The 26350-nt window shown below is 40.1% G+C and overlaps 1 protein-coding gene across 2 annotated transcripts; it reads right to left on the bottom strand.

The window, feature by feature from the left end:
- Nucleotides 1–873: 873 nt before the first annotated feature.
- Nucleotides 874–21083, bottom strand: MXRA5 (matrix remodeling associated 5). Of its 2 annotated transcripts, none has more exons than XM_068682205.1 (7): nt 20486–21083; nt 18284–18499; nt 14920–15049; nt 14189–14579; nt 6697–11667; nt 5146–6046; nt 874–3600 (listed from the first exon to the last, which is right to left on the bottom strand). In XM_068682205.1, the coding sequence occupies exons 1-7, from the start codon at nt 20659–20661 to the stop codon at nt 1692–1694; spliced, it is 8694 nt and encodes a 2897-aa protein (XP_068538306.1). In that variant the 5' UTR covers nt 20662–21083; the 3' UTR covers nt 874–1691. The 2 variants fall into 2 exon arrangements, with proteins under 2 accessions (XP_068538306.1, XP_068538296.1); XM_068682195.1 differs by having other exon boundaries at nt 874–3603; nt 20486–21082.
- Between the last annotated feature and the right edge of the window lie 5267 nt (nt 21084–26350).

Below are 26350 nucleotides of genomic sequence, written 5' to 3' on the forward strand. Positions count from 1 at the left end.
TAAAATACTTGAATATTTGTCCCTTTCTTCATTAACTTCTTTTTTGATCAGCAGCTTCCCTGCCAGATATTTAGGTACGCTCCTCATTCTGAGCATTGATTTGCTAATTTAGGGCTCAAAGGTTTAAGAAGAGAATAAAGATATAATTAAATGCTATTTAATTAGGTCAGTAATACAGGTGCAACTTTAATACATTATGCTACAAAAAAAAAACACATCTTTTCACCCTGCACTGACTTAAGAATAAATTCTATAAAATTCTCTGAAATATCATATTTTATCTATATATCTATAAAATTCTATAAAATATCATAAAATTCTATAAAATATCATATTGTCTGATAATCATTGTTTACAATTTTCAAAAAATAAAAGTATTAGAAAACTTTACATTCCTTTCCAACATATCTTAGTCAATAAAGAAAATAAAAATAAAGCTTTTATTCTCAACATAGTTTTAAAACGTAAGTCTTATGACTGATCAAAACTTTAAGACTTCAGGAATATCTTACAGAATCCAAATGCTTTGAATTAGAGTTAACTTTTTCAGAAATCTGATTGGAGTTTTGTGTTGAAACATGGACATACTCAGCCTCTTTTAGCAATTAATTCAATGGAAAAATAGGTAAATCTTATAAAAATCATGCTAAGATATATTAAAATAACTATTATTGACTGGAAGTATTGAAATTCTAAATGTATTTTTAATTATATATAACAGAAGTCCTAAGTTTTTATTAGGAAACCATGTACAGAAACATAAAAATTATGTATAGCAGTATATGAATTCTGTTTTTTGACTTAATTCCACACTCCCAGTGTTTGGAGTTCACTGTTTCCTCAAACAAAACAAAAAATCACAGTGAATACAAGTTTTGGAAAATATTTTTTTATTATAAAATGTACAGTATATTGACCTTAACATTATAAAACACTGTAATATATCAGAGTCTTGTAAAGACCAATAATTTATAAAATGAGACCAAATTCATTGTTACTCTTTCTAGTCTCATAGTCTGATTTGAAAATATATATATAAAATATATAATGAATGATTTGACTGGAGCATCCTTAGTAGCTGGAAAAGGTTTGTTCATATGTTATGGTAACTAATGTCTGCATGTATTTTTATTAAAATAGATCACTGTTATTGCTAAATTAGTCTTTGATTTTGAAGAGCTGATAGAAGAATGAACAGAAAGGTTAGTAATCATATTCTATAAGGCTAGATTATGTAAAAGCACTGCAGGGGATAAAGAAAAATATGTTTCTCCAACAAAATACTAAAGCACTTCTATCACTGCAGCTCATTTATTAACAGTTAATACTTCTTTGGTACTTTTAAGGTGCTTGTTGAAATAAGGAGTAGCTTTGGACTATTGACAAGAATAGACTACTTCAGGTCTCAGATGCTATTGGATAGCATGAAAAAACACGTTACACTGCCTTAACAATTTAAAGACCTTTTCCAATGCATTAGTCTCCTCAATTTAAGTATATCTACTGCCTTCTTCTATTGCAGGGAAGTACTATCATGTTGAATACAAAAGCAATGCACTTCACATGTAAACAGAATTCATTTTTTTCTGCCCTCAGCCTTCCTGGCTTTGTTGCAGACAGTACTTTCCTTCTTGTACTTCCTTGGCAGTGACTTGAACTCTAGCATCCAGCCAAAGGCATTTGTTTTAGTGTTAGAATATGTGTATGTAAGTTGTTTTCGAATCACTGCCGAGTATATTTTTAGCAGTGCATTTATAGAAGCCTGCATCCCTTTGAGAAGACTGCTGGATGACTAATGACCCCTGAGGGTGAAGAAATTTGTTTCCATACAGACGGGATTGAGCTCCTGTTGTCAGATGAGATTTGTCTGGAAGCTCCCAAGTTATTTCTGCTTTAGGAATCCCAATGGCCATACAGTTCAGTTTTACTGAATTCCCAGGCCTGGCATAGATGACAGGTGCTGGCTCACTTGTGATCCGTGGGGGATAAGCTATCACAATGACGGGCACATTCATAACAGAAGTGCCATACTCCGTGGACACCTTACACAGGTAAGTGCCCCTGTCAAATACAGAAGCCTCACGCACTGTCAGAGAGCCATTCTCCAGGAGGGAGAAGCGACCCACAGCCTGGGGGGCATCCAGGACCATCCCATTGGGCAGTGTCCAGGAAATCTGTGCCCTTTGATTTGTCTGGGTGATGCAATGGAGCTGCAGAGTTTCTCCATTGATAATGCTCACCAGGTTGTTGTACTGGTTGCTGATTTCTGGCCTGAGTCCCACCTTCAGGAAGACTACCCGTTCCACATAACCTCCTGGGTTTCTTGCTGTACAGCGATACGTCCCAGCATCCCCTGCAGAGAGACCACTGATGTGTAAGATCCCATCCCTCTTATGGTAAAATCTGTGCAGACGGCTGCCACTCAGCACTTCAGTGCCATTGGGAAGGATCCAGCTTGTGCTGGGCTCGGGGTTCCCCTGGACTGAGCAGTTCAGATTGATGCTGTGCCCAGCAATGGCAGTGATCCTTTCATTGACAGGGTCCCTGAAGGAGGGTTTCTCCAAATGGTCTGTGATGAGGAGCTGCACAATCAGTCTTGCTTCCCCTCCTTCATTCCGCCCAATGCATATGAGCTGCACCGCATCTGTCTGCCTCACCCCTCTGATGTCCAAAGTACCATTCCGATGCACAGTGATCCTGTTTCCATAGTAGGGAGCTGGCAGGATTACTCCTTCTGGAAAAGCCCACAGGACCCGTGGAGCTGGGATACCTTCAGCTTTGCAGTCAATAAGCTTCCGGCTGTCCCTGATGGCTGTCTCCCTCACAGATGTTATTGCATTGAGATGCCCATTGATTCTGGGAGGCTGAACATTTACATGGATCCAAACTATTTTCCGATCTTCTCCAGCACTGTTCCGCACTACACAAGTATAGTTGCCACTGTCAGATCTTTGGGCCTTTTGGATGAGGAGGGTGCCATCCCGATACACCTGGTATTTGTCAGATAGGGCGGGAATGGGCCTGTTGGTTGGGGAAAGCCAAGTCACTTTGGGAGTAGGTTCTCCTTTGGCTTCACACGCTACTGTGACAACATCCCCATAGGGTACATTAATAATGACATAAGTTTTGTTCTTGATAGTTGCAGGCTCGGCCACTACTTTGACCCGAACTTTCATCTCATCTTTCCCAATCTGGTTCTCGGCATAGCAGGTGTAGTCCCCCTCCTCTCTCAGTCCAACATCATTGAAATACAGGGTTCCATTATTAAAGACCACGTATCTCTTTGTCCGGCTGCCACTGTCATCTGACTGCATGAAGGTATTGATCATGCTGCCATCTGGGAGACCCCAGGAGATCTCAGGATTTGGTAGCCCAGTAGCTACACAGTCAACTTTCAGGTCCCCTCCATACTTGACCTTGTGGTTTTTCTCATTCTTTTGTTCTATTTTTGCTGGTTTCATCATCACATTCACTTTGAGGACCACATAGTCATCCCCAATCTTATTGCGGGCCACACACAAATAGTCTCCTGCATCTTTATCTGTAACTGAATGGACAACCAAAGTTCCATTGCTGAATACTTTGATTCTTGTCTCCAAGCTACTGCAAGGAAAGAAAAGAGAATGGGACATGAGCTGCAAAATCACATTTTAGGAGTTAGTAATTGAGTGTAGCATTGGAAAAACAAACAAACAAATAACAACCCAACAATACAGAAAAAGCACAGGAGCATTGCTATTTTTAGATAGTTAGATGGTCTGAAATGACCAAGATACTCACCACCAAAAAAAAAACATATGGAAAAAAATAATTCCACTCACTCATAACCAAACAAATCTACTCTGTTCCATTCATTGACTTTAATAGTATTCCTTTATTTTTGATTTTTTGACTACATGTACAGAATTCTGTAATATTCAAACATGCCATATCTGAATAATATACTCCACACAAACCTAGATGAATCATAATTATGGAGTCTGGCACTTGGGTACCCAGTTAAAAATAAATCAATATGTACTACTTTCTCTGGCCCCAGGTACAATATTTTAAACCCTCTGAGCAATCTCAAAGAAGCAAAATGTTCAGACTAAATAATAAACAATAGTTAACCTCTAGTAATTTTACTTTAAAATGACCTAAGCTTTGAAATATGCGTGGGGAAAAAAAAAAAATTCAATGTGCTATTGAAAAAAAGCTATTATTCCTTTCAATTTCACTGTGGAATTGGTGCATTGTGGTCAAAATTAATTTCCTCAGTAGGTCCAAGGTTTTCTCCCCAAAGAGAAGATCTACTGTATTAGAAAAGTAGTCCACATAAATCTCACGACAGTAAATGAAAGAACTATTTTGTTGCAATTGCTATGAAGCCTAAAATTAATTCTGGATTTTGTATTACCTATGGGCTACCCAAATATATTTTTTGTCCAATTAAAAAAAATGCTGACTACAGTCCACTATTAAGAAAGCTGTTGACAAGTGTGTATTTTGATTTCAGCACATTTCTCATCTGTCTACAATGATGAAAGAGAATTTATTGAATAGAAAATGTGTTTTCAAAAAAGTCTTAGGATATTTTTGTCGCTTTGAAGAAGTCATGTTTTACTTGATATTGTGAACATTGTAGAAGGTATTGTTTTAAGTAAAGGCTACTGTGAGGTAACATTTATTTACACATTTTTAAAATGTTCATCATTACTTAAATCATATGATTTTTTTGTCCTATCTTTATAGTGTATAATGAATGATTAGGACAGCAGATACATGAATTTCAGTGAGCTCCATTATCCTGGGGAAAAGCTGGCATCTATGCAACCCTTAGTTATGCAACTAAGCACATTGGAATAAGACTTTTTGCCATCAGACTTTTTGCTATATTTACAGAATGGCTATAGAAGGCAAATAGTGGCAGCTTATCCTAAACACTGAAACCTGACTTTTCAATAATATTACTATTTTCAAGAGAATTATGCTAAATTACAACTTGACCATCTTTTGATATCATTTCAAATTCTTCCTTAATGGTTTAAGACCTAACTCAAAACTCACAGAAATCAAGAATGAAGCTCACATAGATATGAATGGTCTTTTCTCTAAGTTCATACAAACTGTAATTTAGCTGCAACACCTCAAATAGTAATTTACCTGTGTAGGGAATCGATCATCCTTTTGGAAGGTAACCTCCATAATATCCGTGGCCAGGGATCACCAGAAGCACTGCAGTCCAAATGCAGAATGCTGCCATATGTTACATCTGTCCTCTGAGGAGAGCTCCCGGTGATCTTGGCATTAGAAGCTGGCTTCTTCACATGCAGTTGAATCATTCTCCTGGCAGCTCCCACCATATTAGCGGCAATGCACTCATAGGTCCCACTGTCCTTGGGGGACACGTTGCGAATATAAAGAGTTCCATTGGGAAAAACAAACAAATTCCCATTGACAAACTGGGACGGTCGAATTTGTGTGCCATCAAAGAGCACCCAACGGATGCTAGGAGAAGGTGCTGCTTTTGCAGTGCAGTGGATGTTAATACTACTACCAAAGGGCAAGGAAATGTTCTCTTGTTTATCTTGCTGGATGATGGGTGGTAAGGCTGCAATGTGGAGTCTCACTGCAATGCTGTCAGCTCCTGCAGCATTGCTAGCTACACATTTGTATACTCCTCGGTCTGAAAAAGTCGCTTGCTTGATAGACAAGGTTCGATTTTCATGAAGCATAATCCTGCTTTCTGTGGTGGTGACTGTCTGCAAAATTTTCCTGTCTGGGAAAATCCATGAAATATGTGGGCTTGGAGTCCCACTTGCCTGACATTCCATTGCTATGGTCTCCCCAAAATAGACTGTGACATCTCGATAGCGGGAAAGTAAAATTTTGGGCTGGTGGGCTACAACTGTGAGCACAATAATCATTTTATCTATGCCATGTAGGTTCTGAGCGGTGCACAAATACTGTCCATGATCCTGAAGCTGAGCATTTCGGATAAGGAAGGTACCATTTTTCAAGACTTCAAACCTTTGTAACCTGGTGTTGGCTGTCATTACAGCTCCTGGAAAGGTGAGAAGAAAGAAATAAATGGAAAATCAAAGGGTTTGTTTTTAAGACATATGTCACTGCACTGAAAAAAAGTTTATGGAAAAATATAGATTTACTTAACACTAACTACACGTACATCTTCAGATGGATCACATGACATCTTCTGACACTCTCCTTGGTCTTTGCTTTTATTGCAAAACTAACCATAATAGTTTGGCAAGTCTGTACAGTGTGGGAACTTTTAAGGGCTTTGTACTTTGGGATTCCTCTTAAGTGGAGGTGATACACACATCAATAGTTAAGGTAGTAATGTCAACAAACCCTTATGCACAAGCTTTGTCATCATAAATTCTAACTGCTGTGAATAATCACTTGGTTGCTATTCCTCCTTCAAGAACCAAATTCATTAAATGTTAGAATTTTTCTTTTACTATGGCAAATACTGCAAAAATATTTTTATCTGTAATGACTGCTTGAAATTGGTCACATTGTTTCTACAATGATTAAAATGGACATAAAATGTCATTAAGTGTTTTTCAGTGGTTTGCAATATTCCTGTAACAATCTTGCATTTCATTATATATATATATATATATAAAACCATGAAAAAATAAATATTTGTACCCTTAAAACTGTGTAGAACACTTTTTTTCTCTGTCTTACCTGTAGATACTTTTGTCCAAGTAATAGAAGGCTTTGGTTCCCCTACTGCATCACAAGGGATAGGAATATCTGTTTCAGCAAGGATGGATATGCTTTGAGACCCCTTTGAGATAATTTTAGGTCTTTCTTTGGGTGTCCTGAAATTGCTGGAAGATTGAATTATAGATGAATTGTGTGGTGTAATGCCTCCCACATGAGGTACAGACTGAACTTTTTGATGATAGTGGACATTTTTAAGAGGCTGAACTGTAGTGAATATCTGGGGTCTTGTGCGCTGAGAATGAAAGGCTGGAGGGGTAATTTTCAAAATTGCTGGTGGTGGTGATGTTGTGGTCATGGTCTGTGGAGGCACTGCGATAACTGTAGCTTTCTGCACTGTAATCCTTGTAGGCGAGACTTGGGCAATCTTCTCATTTGTGTCTTTGGGGACTACTTGACTAGGGACCACAGGTTTAGGATGCATATTTAAGTGAGGGAATATCCTTGTTCTGTTGAAAAGGAACGGTATTCTGGAACTGGGATAATAGGGCATCCCTTGATTTGGTAGTCTCCCTGCTGTGCCTCTGTTATCTGGAACATAGTTATTGCCAAAATATCTTGAATTAATATTGTATCTGTTCTGACCCTGATTACCAAACTTGCTTGCAGTGAATGTATTTGTTCTGTGAAATGGAGTGGCTTGTGTTGGGGTAGTTGTCTCTCTCTGAAAGACAAAAGATTTTTTGTCCTGGATAGTATGTGCTGCATATGCTGTTATTTCAGGTTTGTTTGTGTAGTGAAGAGGCTGTTGTGTTATAAAATAACGAAATGAGCCTTGTGTTACAATATATGGAGGCTTCAGTGTGCCTCTTACTGGAACATGCTTTGGAGGCACAACAGGCAGTCTTTGGTTTAGGCTTGGTATCATTCCAGCAGGTGGATGGGGAAGGTTTGGGCTTAACAATAAACTGTTGTTTGACCTGCTACTGTACATCTCTTTGAATCGCTCCTCTTTAGCCTGTATGCTAATCCTATTTTGGCTAGAGAAAGGAGTAGGGTATACATTCTGTCTTGAGCTCACTCCCATTCTGTCACCTTCTGCTTTAACTTGTTTTGTTTCTGACAACCTTTCTTGACTGAAGGCATTACTGCCCTTGGTGGTATAATGAAGAGAAGGATATGAAGTGCTTGAAATAGATGGTGGAAGAGTAGGAAGATTTGTAAATGGAATAAAGACAGTGGGTGTATTTGGAGGCTTTTCAGCTGTCTGCAAAATGCCATGTGACATAGCTTCCTTTTTATCCAAGGAAGATGGTTTTGCCCCAGTCTCAGAAGCAACAGATTTCTTTGTTTCTATAAATGAAAAAGTTTGAGTTTCCATAGTGCTGAAGGAGGACAAAGTCAGCATTTCTTGCTGCTGAGGTGGCTCAGTTACTGCTGGTGTTTTTAAAGTTACTGTGGGTGTCCACGTCTCCTCTGAAACTGAGACATCCTTAAAAACTTCCACTGTGCCAAAAGGAATAGTTAAGTCTGTCATAGTGGGATACATCAGCTGGAATGTTCCAGCAGTGGTTTCATTAACCACAACTTCTGAGTCAAAAAGAATGGGCTCTTGAGATTCTGAGTAAACAGATTTTGTAGATGATATCAAGCTGTTCCTATGCTCAATGGTAGCTCTACTTGATTGTTCTGCCTCACCATCTGTAGCTTTAGAATCTTCTTCAAGGCCCTTCCCTTCAGATACATTGTCTGACGAGTGGTATTTTGGCACTTTATTTTGCTGTGGTTTCAGAGGTGTACTTGACTCTTTTGTGGGAACTGCGCTATGTACAATGTATGATGATAAAACTGTGATAGGTTCAGTCACTGGAAGTGCCATGTTTTCAGGAGCAGCAGAGAGAGTCACATGTTTTCCTTCGTGTGGAGAAGCAGTAGGCCTAAAGAAAGAAGCTGTGGCCACCTCTCTGATTTTGGTCGTTTTCTCTAGTACAACTGGATCGGTAACCGATGAAGGGGTGAATTCCATATGCTCCTCTTCCTTAGCCTGTATTTTGACACTGTTTTTAAGATCAAAGTGTTCAAGAACTGCAGAGGAAGTTTTGGTCACAGCTTCAACTGTAGATGTTCTTGGAATGACAGGCACTGCCTCTGTGATTGAAACAGGGTGGAAAGGCTTTGTTCTTTGTCGGATTCTATTTGGCCTCAATCTCCTTCTCCCATAAGGCCTTTTCCTAGCATGCTGAGTAACATGTGAAGGTGTGGTCTTTCTATAGGATGGTGTTGTTGTGGCCACAGTGGTCAGTCTACTGATGGAAGCAGCAGATATCTCTTCTGTTTTTTTATGAGGAGCATTAGTGCTTGTCAAAATGAATGTGGGGTCTGGTTTTGGAGAAGCCAGGTTCTGTTCTCTTCCATGATAACTCTCTGCATAACTGCTGGATGTGCTTTCTTGAGTCACTGTATCCCTGTGGGTCTCTGGTTCTTCCTTGCTCATTGATATGACAGCTGGAAAAGTTGTACTTAAGTCTGCTATTTTCATCTGACCTGTGGATACTTCTGTGTGCTGATGTATCAAGTCATTGCTTTTTTCTGTAACAAATGGAGAAAGAGATGATGAAATGGCAGTAGCACCTACAGAATCTGTTGGGATGATATCATCCAGCTGAGTAGGCATTATGTTGTCAACGCTCATCTGATCCACTTCATTTAACTTCTCACTTGTCTCCAACATGCTATGAGGATCTACAGTCTGAGATTCAGCTAGGACAGTAGCATCAAGTGGTAGCTCAGCAAAAGCAGAATTTTCCTCTGATGTAGAAGATACAGTTGCATCTGCATTTTCCACTATGAATGGACTGCTCTGAATATTAGGAAAGTTAGTTACTGTTTCTTTGGTTAGAGGTTCTTCAGTGACAGTCTGAATATTTTCTTTGACTACAAAAGAATCAGTCCTGTCATCCTGACGCTGCTGGTCTTGGGGTTGCACAGTTGCAGACAGAGGAGTCAAATATGGACCTGATACAGGGATCTCTACAGAGTATGTACTTGCAGGTGTTTCTAAAACCCTGTAGTCAGGAAAAGGTTCAGTTTCTGACCCTGTTAATATGGGCTGGACTGAAAATACTTTACTGCTGTCGGAAACAGTGACTGAGAATGGCCCATCTTCACCCAGTGGTGACGCATCAGCAGAGGAATCTACCACATCAGTTGCTGTCTCTGAAGGCAGAGGGCTGGCTACTGGATGAGGGACAGGAGTAGTTTTCTGCATGAATGATGGAAATGCCGTTGTTACAGAAATGGCTGTAGCTGTAGTTGTTCTAGGAAGATTCTTCCCACGGACTTTTGCCAAAATGTCAGCCCAATGCTGTGGATTAATCTGTTTGCTTGCCATATTAATTCTCCTTCGAGATTCAAACACTCTCCGGCCTTCTGCAACATTGCTGTCTTGGGTTCTATCAGTACCTTTCCAAATTTTCATTTTCCTTCTGCCTTTCTTTCCCTTTTTAATTTGAGCCTCTGGCACCTGGTCACTTTTTTGTTTAAAGGATACTTCACGATCTTTCAGGCGGTTCTTTCTGCGTGGGAACTCATCCACCCCTCCTGTCCCTGATCCCTCTCCATCATCTACGCCCCGCCCTCTTGTTTTTGATGAACTTTTTGAGCCTGGGCGCTTTTTCAGTTTTATCCTTTTAAATGACCTGTCAGACACCATTTTATTTACTGTAACCTTTACAGCAAACTGATCTGATCCCTGCTGATTGACAGCCACACATCTGTAATGGCCACTGTCACTAACGTGGCTTTTTGGAATAAGCAATGTACCATTGTCCAACATATATCCTTTTGAAGAGTTCAATAAATCATTGAGTATCTGGCTGTTTGGAAGAATCCAGCTTAACTGTGCCTCCGGGATGGCAATTGCACTGCAAGGCAAAACTATTTGATCTCCAACATTTTTATCAACCCTCACTATATCTGTATCAGATATCTGAATAGCTGGAGGCTGCACAAGAAGTCTGTAAGCCCTAACGTCCATATCATCTCTCACTTGGGCAATGCAATAGTACAAACCAGTATCAGTATAACTCACTGGTTTGATTACTAGCTGACCACTGCTATGAATAGAAAACCTACTGTCTTTCTGATTAAATGGTGCCTGCAGTTTAGTCCCATCTGGAAGGAGCCACTGAATGAAAGGACTCTCAGAGGCTCTCACATTGCAGCTCAGCTGACACTCTGATCCTTCCATGATGCTCTGTGCTGTCCTTGTGCTCTGATTTTGCTCTATCATTACCCAGCTTCTCTGCTGCCTGGTGTCTTTGGTATGAATTGCCTGAGAAAACACAGTAAAAAAAGACAGCACCACTTTTTTCCCTGTACTTTGGCGCCTGTTTAACTGGATACTTATAAGAGGTTGCATCACCCAGGAAGGCTCAGCCATTATTTGAGCTTTGACACCCGTGTAATAAAGAGCATCATAATCTGAGCCTTGCTTGTACCGATAGCTTATTTTAGGTTCTTTGCTGAGCATAAGTTCCCTCTCTAATTTGACAGGCACTTCACTATAATAAGCAATAAGCTTCCACAATTTCTCATAGTTCTCTCGATTCATTGGACATTCAAAATCCAGTGAAATTGTAGCATTTATATCAATCTCCTGAGTCTGGATTTGATTCCACTGAATTTTGGTAGAGCCTGTTGGTTTCTTTATTTCACAGTTCAGATGCACTACATTGCCATGCTCATCAGTCATATTTAATGTAATGTTCCACGGAGAGGACTGAAACTCTACCAGAGGGAGTTCATAACTGTCACCATCTTCTTCATCTTGAGTGCTGCTATTGTGCCTTAATGAGGACTGAATGATAGGTTTCCTACAGGAAATATCTTTCAAGTTTTGGATATCTTCTTTCTGCAGCTGTTTTGGGCTGTTGCACTTAGGGCAGAGCTGTCCCCCTTCATAGGCTTTGTCCTTTTTGCATTTTAGAACACCTGGAAGCCAAAACAAACAAACAAACAAAAAAGGACAGGTAAGCTGTAGAATCATGTCCCAGAGTTAGCAAACTCTCAGGAGTGCCAAATGGACTGCATGAGATAAACATTATGCCATGTGACATATAAGCAAGGTGTTTTAAAATGTTGCCTCTTTATTTTCACAGTTGAACAGGCCTGTTTCTCCAACTGACTGTAGTTTCTTCTGACTTTAATGAGAAGTTTGAATGCTCCATCCTTCTGAAAATTAGTTTCACTGCCTCTGAATAAAATGACTAGAAATTGAAGTGTCCAGAGCAACATTTTAGAAGTCTGTTAATATTTATGCTGTATAAAAAAGTCTGTATGCGTACATTGACAACATACCCATCTATTCTTTTGGACACAAATTTAAGAAGACAGAGTCCTCTCAGCTTCAAAAATGCAGCATTTGCCTGAGAAATGCTGGATTTCCTCATTAAATAATTCAGGAGGCTTTTTATTTTTCTCTATTCATTAACAGTAATACTGGCAATATACAAAAAAATCTACTGTATCTACCAAAACGTGATGATTAGTTCCTACACTTACAAGTGATTTGACAGCAGAAAAAAAAAAAAAAAAAAGAAAGCACTTCTTCCTTGACCTCTGAAACAACTGCAAACTCTGTAAATATAAAATAAAGATTAAACAGAGGAGTATTAAAACAGGAAATTATATCCTTGACTCCTTGCTTCTACCAGTGCCAGAAGGATTCTTGTCTGCCAAACGACAGCCATGTATTCATGTTTAACTTGCGCTGCTTACTACAATGTCAAAGTTGTCTTTCATATTTAGTTTGGAAATATGCTATATTGTAGTTTTTCTAGGAATAAGTGTTATGCTGATCGCTCCTGAGGAATGAGGGATCTTTGAATGAATGAACAATAAAGGTGGATTCTAACATAAAATTCTAGGACAAGGGGAAAAAAAACGGCAAAATTTCGTAACCTTTTTGAAAAGGAAAATATATGCTTTGCCAGTCTGACAGATTGTAATATATAAGTGAACCAGTCTACCACTTGCAGATTCAAATATGATGCTTCAAAGACAAGGAAAGTGCATTTCATGACAGAACTGGCACAGAACCAACTTGGCAGATGCCACGCTGGTCTGAGGAACATTACTGTGTATCAAAGAGCACTTCTATCACTCTCTGACAAAATTCCCAAAGAAGTCAATGTTATAGTTTTATAAAAATACTAAAATTGTCATGCATGAAAGTGGCATGGACTAATTCTCCTCTTTCCAAAAATCACTACCATTTTAGTGCAGAAAAGAAATCAAATTAAAACAGTAACAAGCCATCACTGCACAGGGAAAGGACATTCATCTAATATTTCATCATTATTACTTAGAGTGCATCTTTGGTACACTTAGCATATCCACTCATATGAGCAAGGAGAGCATATGAGAAGATTAAAGTGTAAATTACACATATATAATACCTACATTGGATACCTCGAATATCAGTTCAATCAGGGACAGTTACACTACTCATTAAAGTACCACACATCCCTAAAACTATTGTTCTATAGCTATGTACAAAAATGCCATGAATTAGATATCCTAAGACAACAAGACCCATCGTCATCCACTACATATGCTCCAAATCGTTATATAAACCTTGTGACTCCAGAAATCATCTGAAACATCTTCAGTTGCAATTCAATGACAATTTCCTCTTAAGAGTCTATCAGCAGATCTGGTGTAACACCCATCCCTCCGGCCTGCTATACCAAACACTTAGCTACCTGACATGGGACACTGGTGGACTCAAATGCCTAAACTGAAAACAGACATACAAAAAAAAAACCTATTTAGTGGACTCCTGATCTAAGCACTGTGATTCTTATCTCACATCTAAGCATAAATGAATCATAGAATGATTTATGTTGAAAGGGGCCTTAAAAACCATCTAATTACAAACCCTCTGCCATGGGCAGAGACACCTTCCTCCAGACCAGGTTGCTCAAAGCCCCATCCAACCTTGAACACTTTCAGGGATGGGGAATCCACAGCTCCTCTAGACAACCTGTTCCAGTGCCTCACCACACTCAGTGTTAAGAATTTCTTCCTTATATCTAATCTAAATCAACATTTTTATTATTATTTTTTTTTATTATTATTATTAGATTAAAGCCATTTTAGTTTAAAGCCTCAAAGGCAGACCTTCCTCTGAAAAAGGAGCAGGACTGTAGGTGTTCTCTGAAAATACTGAAAACAGATTGCTTCCCTTAGAAAAGTAAGGTGTGGTCAATGAAGAAACACTAATAGACAAAAAGGACGCATGAATAACAGCCTTAAAGCTAAAAGCCTGAAGTTAAAGAACTCTTCCGAGAATTTGGAAATCTCATTTCCATTCCTTCCTTAGACAACATAGTGCACATAGACATCATGTAAGTAATGATTCACAAGAAATAACAAATCTATTCATATGCAGAACAGCGGAAACAATATCAAACATTATAAGTTGAAGAGGCTTTGGTAATTTTGTTCTTACCTCCAGAAACTTCATTCCATTCAAGGAACCACTTTAAGCTGCAGTCGCAAACCCATGGATTCCCATGAAGGTAAAGATTCTCTAGTAGTGGCATACCCTGAAACATCTCTTCAGGCAAGGTTCTAATAGCATTTTCAGATAGGTAGAGATGTCTTACTGTTGACAGTTTGAAATAATCAAGGACCATAAATGTTGAAAAGGTGTGTGGGTGAAGCTGCTGGAGCAAATTTCCCTCCAAGTGGACCAATCTCAGAGAAGTTAATCCATTAAAAGCATTTGGATGAATAAACTCGATTCTGTTGTGGTCCACGTGCAGTCTCATTAAACTTGAAAGTCCATGGAGGGTTTGGCCAGTTATGACTTTCAATTTATTGTAACTAATTTTGAAAACCTTTAAAAAAAATAAAGAGAGAGGGAGATTAGTTTGTATTTAAATCCAAACAGAATAACAAACATTCAGTTTTCCTCCCATTCAAATATCATTTGCACCACTGAAAAATGATATGCTGGTCAAAAGAGGGAGAACACAAATGGACATTAGTTGGCATTATCAAGTATGACATAGGTATAGTTAACAGAATTCCAATATTATTTTTGAGGGGGAAGAATGGTACCTTAATCCTAGGAAAGACACTAAAAAAAAAAAAAAAAAAAAAAAAAAACACTTGTTTTTGTCTTCAACTACTTACTGAAGTTAGAATTTGGGAAATTTAGAAAGACCTGAGCGTTACCTGTAGAGAGACGAGATCTTTCAAAGCACCATTAGGTATATTCTGAATGTCATTTCCATGTATCATAAGCAATTCCAGTTTTGTAAGTCCTGCAAAGGAGTTTTCATATATAGACTGTATACTGTTAAACCTGGAAAAAAAATCACAAAATGTGTAGTTACATTTCAAACACTGACTATCATGGACGGCAAAAGTAAAATTAGCATAACCTAACTATCAAGAAAACTTGGATGGATCTTAGTGCACTGTCAAAGAGCCAGAAGGTACTGAAACATTTTTACAAGGCCAAGTATAGTTAGTTCATGTTTACATTAAAGTTTCTTTTAAATCAATTTGTGGCACTTTAACCATAATTTAAAACTAAGAGTAATAAATAGGCGTTTAAGTTCTAATAGTTGTCAGTATGTTTTTCCATGCAGCTCACTTTATGGAATGGCAATAAATTAATGGCCTGGATCCAACCAATGATGCTATGGAGCCTGGCAAACTAGACATGCTGCAATGTTGCCAAAACAGCATCTAACAATAAATGAATAAAGACTTGGACAGAGGTCATTAAAAATGGATATCTCCCAAACAGCAAGAGAAGCAGGAAGTCACATCATTCTTACCTTACTGATACAACATGTAATTGGCTGCATTGACTAATTATCTAGGTACTGAACTTCCAACTATATAATTTGAGCCCAGGAACTCCTTTTAGAGAAGTAATATAGAAAATCAACTTATTGAAAACAATCAGTTTCACTTAGGACTAACAAGGCAGGTTTTATTTGCCAATATGGAAGCCTTAAATTTGGCTGCCTAGATCTGCATTTGGGTTTTCCATATGTAGATATAAAATTAGACATATGAGCTAATCTGGGCATGAAGACTCCGAATTAAGCATCCAATTTTAAATATCTTTTCCTATTTTTAATACTTTCTTTCTAGACACGAAGGAAAGATAGAGACAGAAATTTAAATACTTTGGTTATGGAGGAAATACTTTTAAATTTTCATTGTTATCTATCTGAAGATTCTGAACTTGCTAAAAAATCAGACATATGTTTTGATATTTTTAGTCCTACCACAGATCTCCCAGGTTTATAGTAGTAATCCTATTAAAATTCCTTATGTTTACGTGAGACATTCTAAAAAAAATACAAACTTCTCTAAATATGATTTTTTCCTAAATTATTTCCAGATAAGAAAGTTAGCTTTACCTCTTAAATATACAGCAACTTGAAACAAAAGGATTCTAAAAACACTTCTCAAGAATGAAAGAAATGCAACAGATAAGTAAGAATGTTTCTTCTTGGGAGAAGAGACAACTCAGAAAGTGTAATTTTTAGTGACAAAAATACAAAAAAAAAAATGGAAAGGGCTTTTATACTAGCAGTATCAAATAATTTACTTAAAAACTGGATAGAACTTCCAAAATGTTTACACAATTTAGAAGCTTACACAACCATTTTCAAAACCAATTTAGGGATAGAATTTGTCACAGAATATTTATATATAGGGGAGAGGTGACTGTAAACACGCGTGGTTTTGACTGTGGAGAGAAAAAGGAGGGCAGTTTGATATATTCTACAAAGACAGAATTTATAAAAAATATGACATTAGGCAGGCTTCAAAGATAGCTCGAAATTAATGAGACTAAAGCCATGGAAAGAAATTAATGTAGTTTGGATAAGATCTGGTGTGTTTGTATGAAGTTGTACTGCAGGTGAAGTTTGCAGTGAAGAGATTACACATTTTCAGTACCATCATAGCCTATGGTGTTCCTGAGATTTTATTTCTTTAAATTTTATCATATTTTCTCAGCTTCAGAGTTAGCAAGATAACTAGACATAAATATCACAGAGAGCTCCAAGGAGACCATATAATTATAATTATAATTCTGCCTACCATGAGCTTTACTATACGCAAAGAAAATGAAGAGGAAGAGACATCTGTTTCTATGGCAGGTTGTGTATGAGTTGAAGATCACAGAAACAAGGACATGGATTACTGGTCATGCTCAAAAATATTTTCATTTCCCAGTAAAAAAGCATATAAGGCCACTTGAAGGCATACCTGCTGGTGGATAGCATTTGGCCACTCTGTGTTGCAGATTCTTTGGCAACAGCTGTTCATTGAAGCTGCTTAAAAGACTCCCTTTGGAACCATGTGTGTTTACATTAAGACTAAATCACATGACTTTGTGTATGAAATTTTATTTTCTCAGAGGGGACCATAAGTAACTTAACTGATGGCAGATGGCCTGAAAGAAATATAGGGAACATTCCTCACACTGCAAAATGTTATAAGGCTGACCCAGTTGGACATTTGATCTGTACTATAGAAATTACATAGTTATGTATCATTCTAATAATACTTCCACTGATTTGACTATGAGCCACTGGGATGACTGAAAAAAATGGAATGAAAATACAGATTTCTGTAATACAGTTTTACTGAGTGCAGGGGTATTGTGAGACTAAAATCAGACTTCAGGTGGATAAAGTACTGGTGGATAGACATTTTAACTACAGAGGAGCAAATAAATTAAATGCCCCTACTACATGTATTAGTCATAGCATGATCATTTGCAAGTTACAGGCCCTGCGGCTAGGGAAGGAGTTCATAACAGGTAGAGAGATGGTTCTGCTACCAAGCAGAAGAGGACTGAGACTCTTTTGCCATGCTATGTCATACAATGGCCATACACAGCATTTTTGTGATATGCAGCCTACCAACTGTCCCTGCCTTCTCATCTCAGAGAAATGTAGGCTGGAAATACTCTGGCAGAGGAAGGTGATTTGGAGCCTGAGCTCCCTCACCCCAAAACATTGCTGTCTGTTTATATTGCACTTAAATTCTTAGGAAACAAAACAAAGTAATAAAAGAAAAATAAACAAACAAAAAACAACAACTTCAAAGGTTATGGAATAACTAGTCTTTACTGTATTGTTTTAATATATGCTACTTCATTGTGCTCCAAAATCCTACCTGCTTCTATTAGATAATTCTACTTCTTCTGCATTTTTGTGTATCAGATATAATAATCAACATCTAGTAGAAATCCTCCCATAGTAGGTTTAATTCAATTAAAACACTGTAAGACTACATGCACTATTTGCCAGTAAGAACTGACACCATCATATAAAAACTTATTTGAAAGTATTACAAACTTTCATTTGAAATATCAGGGCTACACTAAAACTTCGTTCATGCCAGTAATAGTAGTGTTTGAAATACAGAGTCTGGAAGTAACCACCCATCTCTGCAATTCCACTTAAAAAGTACACACAAAGATCCCAGTATGCCGCACGCGTGAAGCATTCCAAGATTCAACACCAAGAACATGAAGCTGTTTGCTACCAACTGCAATACAAACCCAAAATTGATCCTTTCCACATGTTTAGAAATCCTTGCTGGCACGGCTGCTAAAGACCTAAATGTGCAGTGGACTTCGGTGGGGACGTAGCAGGCGCAGGGGTGGGGGCAGGCCAGGGCACCCGGCGGGAGCCCCAGCGTCAGGATCAGCACCACGGAGAGTGCCCCCACCGCAGCCCTCTCCCGCATCTTGTCGGCTCGCCTCGCCTCACTCCTCCTGGGATGGCCAGGGGTCATGAGCAACAGATGACAGCAACGATGACAAAGGGAGACAGAGAAAAGAAACGAAGATTTTTTTAATACTTTTGAAATGCTCTGTTTACCATGAGATGCTCTGCAGCGTCCCAGAAGGTCTGTAGACAATTGCGGCTAAGTTCAATCGGGAAGAGTTTTTATTTCGTCCAAGTCGCTTGCTACTTCAAAGTCAACTTTTTCCCTATAATTCATTTCAGTACCCATCCTACAAAAGTTATGCTGTCTTCTTGTGGTAGTAACTTTTGGAGGTTTGCTCTATATGCCAAAGGCAGCTTTTGTCTCACCTACAAATTAGAAAACTTCAAGGGAAGCATCTAGTTCCACGAGTTTCCATGGCTCCCTCTACAGTCAATCAACATGAGAGAAGCAAACCATATTCACCAGAAGGTAATATCAGGTATCTACCCCATCAGGTAACTACCTAGAAATAGAACAGATCAGCCTCATTAGGTCCCTAACTAGCTAACTCTCCTAGCCAAGCTACCGAATTTTTAGACCATCTACTAACTTCCAGGAGGGTAAAACCAGGCTGAACAAACCCCATTCATAATGTACATGGGAAATGGTAACATTGAGAGAGGCGGGGAGTGAAAGAAATGAAAGTAAGAATTGGTTGAACACAGATCTGGACTGTGTCATTTGCTGTGTTATGCTGGGCGTGCTTTTACCCAGTAATCTTAACCAAACAGGAGCTATGAATGCTCAGAATTGATAGAAGTTGACAATTGATTTAGAAACATAAGCACAGGCCTCCAAGGAAATGTAAACAAGAAAGTCTGTATTTATAACCTTGCCATGTCTATCAACACCGAGGTTCAGATTTTCAGAACTGTGTCTAAACCCAGATGACGAGACTCATGGAGAGTTGTTCAAAAAGGCACACTACACTGGAACAAACCCAAAATGCTACTGTTATTGAGCACTAGCCATTTCTGAAAATAAAGCCATTTTGTAGATGTCTAATTACAGATTAAGCAGCTCAACTTGGGAGAAGTTAGTTTGAAATATCCTTATTCTTATCTACCATGAGAAGAACTTGAGCTCTTCAGATTAAAGCCATGCAAGAATGCAGGCTACTATTAGAAGCAGAAATTTGGTAGTCTCGCTCTTGTGTAACAGTGTGACAAGGAGGGAAAGACATTCAGTTCTACTAGAGATTATTAGTTCCATTAGTTATTGCTTTTAGTATAAAAGTCAGATTTTTTCAGATCTGCTAGCAACGAGACACACATTTTTTTTGTAAGAGCATCATGTGCAAGCTATTACAGTTCAAAGGAGAGGCTCATCAGCATGAAGAAGTTTCTCAAATATCTGTGGTCAAGTTAATGAGACATTTACCATTCTTTACAAAGAAAAATAGCCTTTAATTTGTTTGGAGAACATTCAGGTGCCGTTTTCCTTAAGGTTCTCTTTCATAAAAAAACAAGCTTTCAAGAACATCCTACCCACTCCAGTCTCGTTTGGGCGGGGGCACCGAGCCTCACCGAAGGAGCTCCTTCGCACAAAGGAAGCGATGCCTGGGGCAGCCTCCCAGCGTCCCAGCCGAAGCCTCCCCTCCGCACCTTTGCCACCGGAGACCCCTCGGGGGCGCGGCCGCACTGGCTGCGCGCCTCCGCCCGGGGGCGCCCTACGCGCACCCCTACGCGCCGCCCGCCGGCTCCCCCTCCGCCGCCGCGCAGCGTGGCGGCCCCCCCAATCCCCCCAACCCCTTTATTATTTTTTTTTTTCTCTTCACCGCGGGCAGATGCTTCCCATTAGGGAAGAATTTCCCCTCCAGGCTGAGCGGCCGGGCGCCGACACCCCGCGGCACGGCACCGCGGGGGTCTCCCGCCCCCTCCTCCGTCCTCCCCTCGGCACGGAGCCCCCTCTTCCATCACCACACCCCCCTAACACATGGAACCGCTCCCAAGCCCCCTCCCCTGCCGCCCCCGTTCCCCCGGCTCCTTACCTGCGGCCGGGCGCGGCGCTCTCAGCGGGCGCAGCCCGCCGCTCCCATGCCCCCGGGGGGCTTCGCGGCGGGGGGGCGGCTACCTGGCACGGCCCCGGGGCCCCTCCGGCAGCGGCCGGCCGAGGCTCATGGCAGCCCGCGGCGCCCCGCCGCCCCGCAGCCTTAGGGCTCCTCATCGCCCGTCATTTTGCAGAAGCCGCCGCCGTGATTTGGTGCCCCCGAAACGCGCATAAGCCAGGCGGGGCGGTACTGTGCCGGGGGGGCGTGTAAGGGGGGAGGAGGGGAGCAGGTTGGGGCTACTCCTTTCAGAGCTGTGCCCCGATCCCCCCCACGGGCTGCTGGGGGGCTCCGCGGTCCCTCAGCGCCGTCTGGAGCCGAGCCCGTCCGTCGGGGGGCGAGCAGGAGGGCGGGAGAGGGCAGAGGGTCCCCGCCGCTTGCCGGGCTGCCTGGGGGCGCAGCTCCCTCGGCGGCAGCCTCCTGCCGCCCGCGGCCACATAGGGACGAGGGGCGCGGGGTGCCCGGGGTGAGGGGCTCCGCCGCTCTGCCGCCTCCCCGCGCTGGGCGCTGCTGTGCAGGGGGAGGGCGCGGCGGAGCGGCTCCTCTTGCGGGGTGGGCGGCCCCTCGGCGGGGGGGCGGGCAGGGGGCCGCGGGCGGGACTGAGGCGGGGGGCGGGAGGGGGCAGACGAGCCCTGGCCCCAGCCCGGGAGCTGGAGGTGGAGGAAAGTTTGGGTTTGGGAGCGGTCGGAGCGCTGCGGGGTGCGGCTGGCCCCGCTGCGCGCCCCTCCGTGCAGGCACGCACCGAGGTTAGCTGCGTTTGTGGACCTCGCTGTGCTCTGAAACATGACCAGCCGGTCTGGATTTTTTGTTTTTCATAGAATCGTTGAATCATTACTGTTGGAAAAGACCTCCAAGATCAACTGGTCTAACCATCCCCCTACCACCAATGTCACCCACTAAACCATGTCCCTAAGCACCGCATCCAACCTTTCCTTAAACACCCCCAGGGATGGTGACGCCACCACCTCCCTGGGCAACCATTCCAACGCCTGACTACTCTTTCTGAGAAGAAATGTCTACTAATTAAGCACAAATAACTCCACCACCGTCGTTGTGGAGTTCTGTCACAGCACTTTTGCAGAGACCCGTACCCAGTCTGTATGGGACAATTTCATCTCCTGTGTTATGCCTGAGGAGAGCCACACAAATATATGTGAATGAATAGAAAGAATCTCAAAACTGCAGTAGAGAGACAACAACAAAATGACAATAGCACAGGAAAAGGCAGAAACTACTAACAAAATGAACCAGACTGAACGTAGATAGCTATGAATTGCCTTTTTACCTCTAAAATATGCCAGAGAAACTTTGATTTTGCCAGGGAAAAACTGCAATCACTAAATCATTAACATCCATCTCTTCAATTTCCCTCCTATATCAGCATTTTTTTCAGTACACAAAAGTAAGTCTATTTCTGGTCAGGGAAAAATGCATCACCCAGGTGTACCATGGGACTATTTTTAACACCATAATCTATCCGGTTACACTGCATGTTTTTTGGCTAAACTCAATTTTCTGTTCTCTAGATAGCCTGTATACCAGTTGCCTTCATCTGTAGTAGAAAAACAAAGGATTCAGTCTTCCAAGACACGAAAGAGTTACAGAAATCCACACAGATCCCTCTCAAGCCAGAAGAATCCCTCTGAGTTTTGGCATGGAGCTTTCAGATTCCACCTTCAAGTTGAGTACATATAGCGAATAGCATTACATTCTAGACTGTAAAGCCTAGATATACTGTATACTTGTAGACAAGTGTATAATTATGAAATTAGTAGAAAGAATGGGAATCTGATTTAACAAACCTTTTTTTTTTTTGGCTCTGAAACCTATAACAGGTGTGACTGTCAGAAAAGTGGAGGGACAAAAAACCCTTCAATGGCTGGCGATAACCTGTTGTCAACATCTGAATCTGGACAAGGTGTATCTTCCAAGTGCACTTATGCACAATTTTGGAAAAAGGCCAGATGTTTAGCTGTGGAACTTCTTTTAGAAAAATAAATGTAAAAAAAAAAAAAAAAAAAAAAAAAAAAAGTAACTTAGATGAAAACTAGAAAGGTTTTGAAAAACTACCCCAAATAGTAGAACTTTTTGAGTTCTTCACCACAGAGAATGTTTCCATCTGTGCTTGGCATGTGATATTTAGTCTCTACCAGTGTATCATCTGATCCCCCTGACTTATCCCCATAAAATCACAGTGTGTAGAGCCAGTCAAAATGCAGCCAAGAGGAATTTGACTTTACTAAGCTCTGACTGAAGAAAGCAGTACTCAGAGGTCTCTTGCTCATATCTGTTTGAAGGCAACCACAGTTCATCCCTACACATAAACTGATAGCCCATAATTACAGAAGGAAGGAATTGCTTTGCCTTAATATAAGTCATATTTTGAACAAATGTCATAGTAAATAAAACAAATTTTGGTAGATGCTCTGTTATATGATTGCAAACTGTGGAAAATGAAGAAAACACACTTTTTGATTCATTCATAGCTAATAATTCTTTAATCGATTATGTTATCAAACCAACTAGCGTGTGGAATTATACCAATTACTATTGCTATTGTCATTGCTATTCCTATTCCTATTACTCTTACTGATGTAATCATTTAAACAATACCTGAAATGTTACTTTCCAACACTTGCAGTTTAAATAATACCATTATCATTTTTACTTTTTCGTTATGATCCAACTACCTCTGGGAAGACAAGAGCTTGCTTCGGTATCCCCTTATATAGCTCACAGCTACATTAAATATTATTACTAAGTATACAGTTGCTCTGTTACTGGGAGGAGAGCTATCTAAATAATCCAGTGATATATAAAGGAAGTTACAGCTGGCTTAGTTGTGATAGCCCTTTACACTTAACATTCCTATAATGGCATTTTGATTCTGAAAATCAATGAAGTTAAAATAAATCACATAGTAGGACCAAGCAGATATAGAAATATGCACAGCTAGAACTGGAAAAAAAGTGACACAGGAGACCAGGTCGCCAGGGTAGTGTGCTAAATAACTTTGTTACTTGGAATTTGAAATTTGAGAAGGGATTTCCTTAAAAAATATGTTAAGCTTTGAGAGCAAGTTTACAAACTATATTATAAATAAGAGAATACAAATATTATAGTGACATTTTAAAATAACAGCATATAAATCACCAACATGATACACACTATTTTCAACATAAATAATTTTTCAGACAAGCCAATGTCAATACTAATACATAGCTTGTGTATTAACAGTAAATACATCGGCTTCAACATGAACAGCTAAAGCCATTCTGCTTTGACAAAAAAGACCATCAAGTTCTATTATATGTTTACCTTATTCCAAAGTCTTACATTTTTATGGGATCCAGCTGAATCCTGTTAGAAAATTATGGGAATTGAAAATATTAAGGGCAGATATATATATTTAATTTATTTGTTTGTTTATTTATTTATTTATTTATTTATTTTATTGCTGTGTGACACATACAATTAGGTAGTTAGCAGCAATGGATTGTCCATTATAGGGGAGTCTTAGATTCTACATAAGCCTGGTCACATTATTTTTCTAGTTTGAAGTTTCAGGTATGTTTTAACAAAAGACATTTACTAGCATCTAGATTGACAGCTGGTGTAAGTTAGTATAATTTCTCTGATGTCAGTCAAGTGATGTTGGGTTACCAGGTAGCTATTGTAGTAAATATAACTCCAGTTATGTTGGTTAAATATTTTACACAGTGGAAAGAGACATGCAGAGCGAATAAATGGTAAAGATAATCATCCATGTCACTGTGATGTGCCATTTCAGCTGTGGTACCTGCTGCTTACAAAACACTTACCAAATGGTAAGAAAATACTGGAAAGTAGCAAGGGAAATAATGTAGAAATATTAAGGAACTGTAGTGAGTAGCAGATGAGTTTCTCAGAAAGCCATTTCTAAAAGATAGCCTGAAGATAAAAGGCTATTCACATGAACAAGAACCTATGTGTTGTAGGAGAGTGAAGACAGCAAACTAATGACGTGCTTTTGGACAAGACTGGAAGCAGTGAAGGGAAAAACATGAATAACAGTTTGAGAAAGGGTATTATTAGAGCTGTCTTACTTATTTCACCATTCTTCCTCCACTAACTGAAATTCCTTGACTCTGTTCAGATCAGCAGTGTTTGAGGGAAACTTTCTTCACTATCACTAATCTTGCGGTTACTTAGCATGCATCAGGCCCTAGAAGCTACCATCTCCTCTTGGCTGAAGCCAGTATCAAAGCAGGTTGTGTTGGCAAGCTATTGTAACACTGCTGCTCTGTCAGGAATTAAATTTTAATTTTTGTAAGACTATCACCAGTTTTCCTGATGGTATATTTTTGACAGTTTGGATCAAGGACACCAAATCAAGGACTGAAATAAAGCTTAGCAAGCTTAGCAACCCATACAATAGCAGTTTGTAGGAAGCACATTGTTACAGAGAGGCAATGGTGGCAAGGAGATATCAGGGCTGAGTATCTGGAGTGAGGGTGAAGTAGGAAGTTCTGGAGATTTTGAAGAATCATTTCTTTGTTAAAAAGAGGAATTCTATATTTAAATTTTAATAAAGTCACCAAGTGCATTTGTAATAGCTCAGGATAAGTAGGGAAATGTGGTACGTTTCACATTTTACAGATTTCAACATAGTCTAATTTTCAGAATAAGGGACATAACTTATAGTCTTGCATATCTCATCAGTCAAGTACTGTGTTTTTTAAAGTAGTATGGAATTAAAAGCCTACAAATGGTACAGAAATGGAGCACAGAAAATGATTCAGTACTAATTCTGGTATAAAGCACAAAAATTAGCAGACTTTCACTCTGAAATATGAGCACCTTAGTAAATTAAGACTACAGATAACAAGCAATTGTAGTGAAAAACTGTTCTTTTCTAAATTGGTATAGATCAGTATGGCCAAATGAAGAAGTTCAGGGGAGTTAGGGAGGCTTTTTGCATTAGCCAAGAGAAAAATGCTACTGGTTCCCAAGAGCCCCCATGCTTAATTATTTATGCTATTTAAAGCAAGTGTTTGAGCATGTCAGAGAGGGGAGATGGTGCCTGTACATCCATGTAGTTGTGCTTATGTGGGAAGGTTTATGTCTCTTTCCCCCCATGGCCCCATGGTTCACTGACTGATCTTTGTTCTCTGAACCTCCCAGGGCAGGGATTGTTTTTGCTGCTTCCTTGCAGCTGCAGTTCCAGTATATCGCTGCCTTCAGCGAGTGCTCCTCTCCTACACCCTCCTTTAGATACCTTATCTCCTCCTTGCCTTTAGGCCTTCCTGTTTGGGGCTGTTTTGCCATCACTTAGCAACTTTTTCATGCCCAAGCTTCTGCTTCCTGACATGTTAACATGTACTACCCTATCCCACTGTCATTGCCAAATAAATAGCAGCATGCATCTTCCAGCCTCTGCTAGCTCCAGCCAGTACCATCACTCCCACAGGGAAGAGCAGGGCTTCTCCCTCAGCTTTCCTCATTAATCAGCCTCATTGGAGGAAAGAAGGAAAAGGAAATCACTGAGCTTATGTTTATTGAACAGGATAGACTTTCCAAACCTGAGTTATTTTATTTGCTGTGGATCAAAGAGGAGAGGAGTAGACCATCACAGCCTCACTGATAGATGTACCTGGTGGACAGTTTGACTTTTCCAGCTGTCTCCTGAAGAGCAGAATGATGGAGCCCAGCAGACTGAAATCCAGTGAGTGGTACATATGTGGAAAAGCAGCTGTTTTTAAATGTCTGCAGTTGGAGATGGTAATAGATTAACTCTTGCTTTCACTACTTGGCAGAAAATTGGGTATA

Source organism: Anas acuta, chromosome 1 (assembly GCF_963932015.1).
Source record: "Anas acuta chromosome 1, bAnaAcu1.1, whole genome shotgun sequence".
Lineage (NCBI taxonomy): Eukaryota > Metazoa > Chordata > Aves > Anseriformes > Anatidae > Anas > Anas acuta.